The sequence below is a fragment of the Colossoma macropomum genome, unplaced genomic scaffold (assembly GCF_904425465.1).
Source record: "Colossoma macropomum unplaced genomic scaffold, Colossoma_macropomum, whole genome shotgun sequence".
Lineage (NCBI taxonomy): Eukaryota > Metazoa > Chordata > Actinopteri > Characiformes > Serrasalmidae > Colossoma > Colossoma macropomum.
This window is the reverse complement of record NW_023495372.1, coordinates 5634-14414: the sequence shown is the minus strand read 5'-3', so window position 1 is coordinate 14414 and position 8781 is coordinate 5634. Positions and strand designations below refer to the sequence as shown.

At 39.8% G+C, this 8781-nt stretch overlaps 1 protein-coding gene across 1 annotated transcript; it reads right to left on the bottom strand.

The window, feature by feature from the left end:
• Nucleotides 1–2174: 2174 nt before the first annotated feature.
• On the bottom strand, nt 2175–8445 carry LOC118801911 (sialoadhesin-like). Its single transcript, XM_036562320.1, has 9 exons — nt 8156–8445; nt 7252–7587; nt 6924–7156; nt 3316–3463; nt 2894–3133; nt 2641–2722; nt 2467–2503; nt 2310–2372; nt 2175–2212 (listed from the first exon to the last, which is right to left on the bottom strand). The coding sequence occupies exons 1-9, from the start codon at nt 8211–8213 to the stop codon at nt 2183–2185; spliced, it is 1227 nt and encodes a 408-aa protein (XP_036418213.1). The 5' UTR covers nt 8214–8445; the 3' UTR covers nt 2175–2182.
• Nucleotides 8446–8781: the final 336 nt, after the last annotated feature.

Below are 8781 nucleotides of genomic sequence, written 5' to 3'. Positions count from 1 at the left end.
CCACAAGACAGAAGCACTAACTAAAAACACTATGTGTAGAGAATGTGTTGTGAGGAGAACTGCAGCTCAGTAATGTTTTCCGGGTTTGTTGAACGCTAGCTGGCGCTCCAGAGCATTAATGAATGGGCTCCCCTGGAGATGCAAATCAGCAGTTTTTTTATACAGAACAACAGTAAGTCTGAAAAACAGAAAGTAAAAAACAAAACTGAGCGTGACGGAACTGTTATCCAAAGTTTATAGAGAACCTTTATAACCTTTATATACTAGATTTTCTGTAGGTCTGAGATGGTCGTTGTAGGTGTAATAACATCACTGAGTCACTGGATGGCAGCAGTGAGCAAATGCTGTTATTACAGAACATCAGTCTGTTGTCAGAACTGTGAGAGACATGAGGAGCTCAACTCTGCTGCTCAGACACTCAGTGTGTGAAATGTGAGTCCTGTTAGACACTAAACTCAGTAATGATTACTTAATATTAATGTAATATTACTACACTGTTGTCAGTGTGTTGTAGAAATGTGTTTAGAAACACGTCTGTCTTTTTTGATTCTCTGTAAGAGCTCACAGTGATGCTGCTGTGGAATAAATTACTGAATGTGTTCATGTTGAGCACAGAGTAAAAATGAATCATTTTTCTGTAATTTATAATGCAGTTTATCATTGAAGGAGCTGAAGGTTCAGAGCAGAGCTCAGTGTTAAAGCTGCTCACAGTGGGAGTGTCAGTCTGTCTGGCTCTAACACTCATCACAGCAGCTCAGAGTTTTATCCTCTTTAATTAATGTGCTGCTTGTTTGTCTCTCAGGAGGAGAAACTGCAGCTCAGCTAAAGTCCACTGGAGCTATGAGGAGAGACAGGTCAGTGTGTTAGAGAGGATGGTCAAATATAATTTCATTCTCATGCTGTTATTTATCTCTCTCAGTGTTCAGTACACTGCTGTGAACTCTTCACACACTGCTGCCCCCCAGTGAGTGAATCAAGACAAATCATCTGTACTGATTCTAAACTGCTGTATTTTATATTCTGTTTGATTATTGGTGAAATGAATCTTATATAAATAAATAAATCCATTATTGTAGGTTCAGGTCATCTGTTCATGTTTTATACCACTGGCAACTAATATCCCTCTCAGACCAACAGCTAGATCTAAAAATGCATTTTTCAGCTCTGTTCTCCTCCCTGCTGTCACTGCAGTGTTGTAGAAGAGCAGAGGCTGCATAGAGGACTAAACATGAATAAATAACAATTAAAAACAGAATCTAAAAGCTGCTCCAAAGCTTTATTTCAGTATGCTGTCACACCACACTATTCAAAGTAATAAAAAAACATTAAAATTAAAACACAAGGTGAGAGAAGATAAAGCAAGTAAAATATATATAAACAAATATGGACAAGTATAATGAATGTATAAAAGAAAAACAATGCAAATAATACAAAAATGATAATCTTTAAAACAGGGAGACTCCAGTCCTGGAGAACCACAGCACTGCACAGTTTATCACTCTGCCTCTCTTAACACACCTGATTCATCAGCTGATTATAAAGACTTCATTAGTTGAATCTGCAGAGTTAAAGAAGGAAAACCTCCAGGACCTCAGTGTGAGACTCCTGCTTAAAAAAGTACATATTTTAATGCAATGACATAACCATAAAACATATGAACATACAAATAAACCGAATGTTAGACATTTAAATGTCTCTAACATACAAACATGGTTTAAAGCATCTCTTTATATATGATAGGCAGAACTACCTAATTCTGACTTATTTTTACATAGATTTGTACAACACTGAAAAAAAAAAATACTTCAGAAAAAAAAGTAATATTGTTGACTAATATTACTTGAAAGACAGTATGTGGTTTGTTATGACCTCCGTAAAGCTATTTAATCACAAAGCTCCTCTCCTGTGTGTCTCTAACAGACCATTCATGCTGCTGAAATCATGGTGCTGAAAACAAGGTCATTTATCAAAGCTGTTAGCTTTCATTCTTCATTTTTGGAGCTCTTCTCATCTCTCTGTGAGGATAAACAACCTGAAAAAATCACATCACACAAACTCTTATATATTCCAACTTGTGAATAAATAAACACACAAACTCACACATTCACACACATTAGAAAGAAACTCTCCCACTGCAGACTTACTGTCAGAGTGTCGTAATCAGAGCTCATGGTTGCAGGGTTTAGTGTTGTGTATGTTTCACAGGGAGAGTCTGTAAGATGCTCAAGACAAAAAATGAAAACTTAGACAACTAAACACACTCTGCAGGGTAACACACACACACAGGGGCACAAAGACTGTACACTTACTTGTATCGAGGACATGGTGGTGGGCTTCAGAGCTGTGTATGTGTGGTCTGCAGGATCTGGAGTCTTTTAGAGAGATGAGGAGAACAACTTCAGTCTATTCAGTAGCAGCTTTATAGGAGTATGTAGATAGAGAAAGAGTGAAATCCTCTCTCAGTACCTGAATATCTGTGTCTCTCTCTGCTCCTCTCTTCCTCCTGATCACACAAAATACAGTAAATGATCATTAATTGACATGTAAAGACTACGTAAAAACTGTCCTCAAATGAACATCCTGTACACATTCAGCATTCAGAGCATGTGTGAAATAGAAAATGTGGCTTCAGGTTCTCACCTCATCCACAGAAAGGCAGCAAACAGTATCAGAAGCAGAACCACACCGACTGCAGAAGCTGCGTATTTCACTGCTGTGTTATCTGTATGAGTGTGGAGACATCAGCATGTTAAAAAGATGAGTGAAAAGAGTGTGGAAGCAAGAAGAGATGCTGCTCATCAAACTGTCCTAACACTGATAGGCTTAACAGTCTCTCTTTAACTGCTGGGTAAGTGAGCCAGCAGTAAGGTAATTAATTCAAAGCAGAGCACACCTGCTGTAAACAGACATTCTGATGAGTTGGATGATCCAAATCGATTTTCTGCTTTACAGAAAAAAACTCCAAATTCTCCAGCTGGTAAAGTTATATTGGTGCTATTTCCAATCAGTATGACATCACTTCCTGTCTTCTTGTACCAGGTGTAAGAGCTGGCAGGGTTGGAGTCACTGACACACACCAGCGTGACTGAGTCTCCAAATATATGCTTATTTACAGATGGGGGTCTGGGAGGGTCTGAGCAAAACAGAGACTCAATTAGTTATTGAATTTTCTTACACTCACACAGAACCATACAGAACTTGTAATGACAGTGGAACCCACTGAAGAATGCTATAATTTTTCTGTATGTCCTACAATATTACTGTTTACATTATGTAGAACAATAATATGTAAAACTGAAACTATGATGTACTTACATAAGACATCCAGATGGGTGGGTGTTGAGCTGTGCTGTCCTAGCTGGTTGTGAGCGGTGCAGTAGTAGAGTCCACTGTGCTGGGAGCTGATGTTGGTGATGGTGTAATTCTGGCCTGTTGTCAGTGGTGCGTCTGCAGCTGATCTCTGCTTAAACCAGGAGTAGATGAGAACAGGAGGGTTTGCATCACTGCTGCAGCTCAGAGTCACTGAATCTCCCTCCACTCTCTCTCCAGAGGAAACTATCAACGCTCTGGTGTTCTTCGGAGCATCTAAAAATACACACATTGAACTCTCTTCAGTGGTGTATACAGTGGTATCATATCAGTATCCTTACGACCTTGGAACACATGTTTGGTCATTGTGTGCCCTGCGCAACCTTGGTCAGAAAGGTCAGAAAACCTGCGCATCAGCACATCTATATGCAACTTTGCATGCAATTCTGCAATTATTTCCAGAACAACCACCCTACTGACACTATACTGTATATCTATATATCTATACACCCATTCGTGGAATAGACACTGCTGTTTGTTCATACATCTACATGCATATTTTAACACATACTCCTATATTTACAGCATTTTATTTCTACGCTACTCTGTACCAAATTATCTCACTATATTGGCAGATACTTTTGCTTATTTCAAACACATTTCTTTTAAAAGCAAAATTATCTGTCAGTGTAGCAAGACAATTACCCTTAACAAATTTACTTAAGTAAAAAATGTCTAGAAACTGAATGAAGTTAAATAGTTTTATAATATTTGTACAATACTCTGAATCCTTTGAGTGTCTCTCTCTCTCAGGTGAGTGATTCTCCTACTACAGTCGTTCTGGAAGCTCTGTCTGTACTGCACTCCAAAATCACCCACAACCCACTCATTTCTGTTTGAATCATCATGATGACCTCCATGGACAATCCACACCACATCCACACCTCAACTAAAACAGACTCACCCTGATCTTACTGTAACTTCTTTCTAGCAAATCTATACCTGCACATACACTATATTGCCAAAAGTATTCACTCATCCATCCAAATCATTGAATTCAAGTGTTCCAATCACTTTCTTGGCCACAGGTGTATAAAACCAAGCACCCAGGCATGCAGACTGCTTCTACAAACATTAGTGAAAGAATGTGTCGCTCTCAGGAGCTCAGTGAATTCCAGCATGGTTCCGTGATAGGATGCCACCTGTGCAACAAGTCCAGTCGTAAAATTTCTTCGCTACTAAATATTCCACAGTCAACTGTCAGTTATTATAACAAAGTGGAAGTGATTGGGAACGACAGCAACTCAGTCACAAAGTGGTAGGTCACGTAAAAAATGACAGCGCAGGGTCAGTGGATGCTGAGGAGCATAGTGCGCAGAGGTCGCCAAATTTCTGCAGAGTCAATCGCTGCAGACCTCCAGACTTCATGTGGCCTTCAGATTAGCTTAAGAACAGCGCGTAGAGAGCTTCATGGAATGGGTTTGAATGGCCGAGCAGCTGCATCCAAGCCTTACGTCACCAAGCGCAATGCAAAGCGTCAAATGCAGTGGTGTAAAGCGCCGCCACTGGACTCCATGGTATGGGGTTGTTTTTCAGGAGTTGGGCTTGGCCCCTTAGTTCCAGTGAAAGGAACTCTTAATGCTTCAGCAGACCAAGAGATTTTGGACAATTTCATGCTCTCAACTTTGTGGGAACAGTTTGGGATGGCCCCTTCCTGTTCCAACATAACTGCGCACCAGTGCACATAGCAAGGTCCATAAAGACATGGATGAGCGAGTTTGGTGTGGAAGAACTTGACTGTCCTGACCTCAACCCGACAGAACACCTTTGGGATGAATTAGAGCGGAGACTGCGAGCTAGGCCTACTCGTCCAACATCAGTGTCTGACCTCACAAAAGCGCTTCTGGAAGAATGGCCAAAAATTCCCATAAATACACTACTAAACCTTGTGGAAAGCCTTCCCAGAAGAGTTGAAGCTGTTATAGCAGCAAAGGGTGGGCCGACATCATATTAAACCCTATGGATTAAGAATGGGATGTCACTCAAGTTCATATGCGTGTGTAGGCAGACGAGCGAATACTTTTGGCAATATAGTGTATATGTTGACATCTTGAACATCATATATTTAAGCAATAGAACATGAGAGGGAGTGTGTTATCGCAAAATAACATCACAGCTGTGATTTTATCTGCAATAACACACGACCTTGAGTGTTCTATTGCTTTTATATAACAGTTAAATAAATAAAGTAATGAATTAATAAACTGGGCCGTGAACGTGAAATTTAATATGTTTTAATGTTCGCAGTTCCTTCTGCCAAATTATAGTTCCTTAACAAGCAGCTTGTTGCATAGTAACGAGCTCCGCTCACTCGCTGCACAGCCAGCAGTTTGCTCTCCAGCTCCTTACACAGACCAACATGTTAAACTCGTTTCACACTCAGTTTTGCCAATATTTGCTAGATCAATATTAATGTTGTTTTGTTCCAGCCAGGCTGTAAAGCATCTTACAGCCCATTTTGTTTGGCGAATGGTATTCAGTTCATTTCTGGCTGATTCCAGGTTGTTTAGGTGTTCTTCTGTCACAGCTGCCGACTGAAAAGGTTGCTCAGTGGTGATGACAGTTTGGGAATTTAGTGAAGTCGCATCTTCAGAGTCTGACCAAATCGACTGTCGCTCAAATGTGATCTTAAAAGTATCCATTTTCTGTTTGTGCACAAAGTAAGAAGTAAAAACGGTCAAATAGCTTGAGTGTCTCCGACAGCTGTCAAACTCGTTGGCGTCTCAGCGGAGTGATAGAGTGTTTTGGAAAAAAAGGGGTTGTTGTGGTGAAATAACAGCACGGTTAGAAAGCCTCTCAACCAATCAGCTTGTTTTAGCCTTCATATTATAACAAAGGGTTAAAATAGCAACATGATGCACACATCAGCAACATGCAACTCAATCTGAATTAAAAATAAAGCCTGCCTTGCTTTGTGTCAGAGTTTTAGCACTCAGCAAGAATCTAAGAAGACAGAAAATCAATAAAAACATTTCCACCATATGCTATTATTTAGCTTTACTCAGTAATAACCAATAGAAATGAAACGCCATTCAAATTTCCAGCTCAAAAACATTCTAGACAAACAATTTCTGAAAAGGTAACTGCATTGATACCTCGTTTTTTAAGATGTGAAATTTACAAAATTTAGGAAGTGCTGAGTAAACTTTTGGATCAAAGTAAAAGTTGAGTAAAAGTTCTGATCAAAAATTAGCCAGATTCATAAAGATATCTAAATTCTCTTAGCATTTACATGTCAAATAATGTCTGAGCAGCTCAGGGTCTCCTGAAAATAGCAACATATAGCATGTGTTACTGTCACATCTAAATACTTTATAATTGTAATTGACCAAAATACCAAAGCAATTACACCGTATTATCAAAGGCTTCTAAGAGTTAAACATCATAGCATGCAGCCACATTTGTAGCAGTTTTCACTTTGTATTTGTTACATTATTAACTATAATACAGCAGGACTTGATGGTGTGAGTGATCATTTGCAGACACAGTTGCTAAAGAAACACCAGCATATTGAGCCTGAATGATCTAAGGTTCAGTGACTGACACTTACACACTGGAGGAGAGCGGTGAAATTTACCGCTGCTGTCAAACAACCCACAGAAGTAGCTGCCCTCATCAGATGACCTGGTGGAGTCCAGCACAATGGAGGGACCACCTGTATCTGGCTTGAATTCTCCATTTCTGTACCAGTCGTAAGTAAGGTTTTCATCGAGACTGCAGGTGGAGCTACAGGTCAGTTTCACCTTTCTCTGTCCTGCAGTCTTACGATCCACCTTCACCTGCAACTCTACACACACATCACATCATATAGCAGAATTCTGTAAATCACATTTTATGTTTGTTGAAAAGCCAGAAACTCCACATCAGTGTGTGTTTATTTACCTGTAACAGTCAGATTAACTCCAGATGAAGCTGATATCCAGTCACTGCTTGATGTTCTAAATCTGAAGTTATAAACTCCAGAGTCTCTCAGTCTCACATCCCTCACTGTCAGATCACAGTCATTCTGCTCTGTTCTTACAGAAACTCGTGCTGAGTATTGAGGATCTTGACTCAGGACTCGTTCTTCTCCATCAGAGCTCTGGAGCTGATACCACTCTCTCTCTCTGACTCTGGAGGAATCAGCTGCTGTATATTTACAGGAGATTTTTACTGTAGATCCAGTAACAGCACAGAGACTCTGAGAGGAGAGAGTTACACTGTGCTGAGCCTGAACTCCTGAAACACACACACACACAACACACACACATACACACACACACACACAGGAGCACAAGTTAAGATGTGAGGGGGAAACTGGTGGTTTCACTGACAGAGTGACCACAATGGTAACTTTTGCAGCTGTTGCTATGAGCAACATAAAGATGTTTGAAGTTGGCTGGAGGTGTTAAAAACCACAGAGGAAGTGACCTCAGTTTAAGACAGTTGTTTAACGGGTTGATATGAAACTTTGCACAGCTTAGACACTGATAACATCTCAACTTTAAATACACAAAGCTTTAAATAAAGAAGGTTTAGAGTAGATCAGATTTGTACAGTTTAGTATGAACGCTGATACAGAAAATCTCTAATTCAAATATAAAAAAACTTTAACAGGTGATAAAAGTGTGCAGTTATTAATCACTTGTTACTGTTGCTGTTAAATGTTTTTTTTCTTCTGAAGCTTGTTTACACATAGTGTATTCCAGATGTGTTCAGTTCTAGTCCTGAAGTATCAGCGTCCAGCTCAAACTCACCTAATAAACCTGGCAAATACAATCTAAACATAAAATATGTAAAAATTTACCTGTCAGTAATATGACGATCACTGCTGCTGTGATATTTCCTGATGTCCTGGAAATCATGACAGCTTCACCCTTCAAACACCGCTGATTCTTAAAGGTCTAGAAAATAAAATCAAAATTTGACTGATGAAGTAACAAAGAATGAATTCTGACTAAAATAAATGACCAATCAGAGCCTCTTTCATCTTAAAGAAGTTGATCACTACTCTGCTCACTCTTTCTCGCTCTACACTTGTAAATTATGATCGAACAAACAAAGAACCGGAAGGCACGTTTGTGCATTCTGCACTCAGTCGTCACACCCCCACCCTTTTAGCTCTTCCTTTTGTCTCTTTATTCAAGACCACAAGAAGAAGGTCCACCCTGCCCACCCAGAGAGAGCAAGACTAAACATGCTGTCTTGCCACAGACGGCTGTCGCATCACTGTTATTTGATTTATCGTCTCTCTAACATCTTTAGTTTAAAAGAAGAGTTAAAGATGCTCTGGGTCATGCTTGGCCTCTCCCTCTGTCCTGCATCATCTATTATACCTGTTAAAGGCCTTGAGCTCTGGTCAGTCAGGTATGAGTTTGGTCAGACTGACTGGCAATGGACTTCTAGGGTTTTATTTAAACCTTTATTTTATCT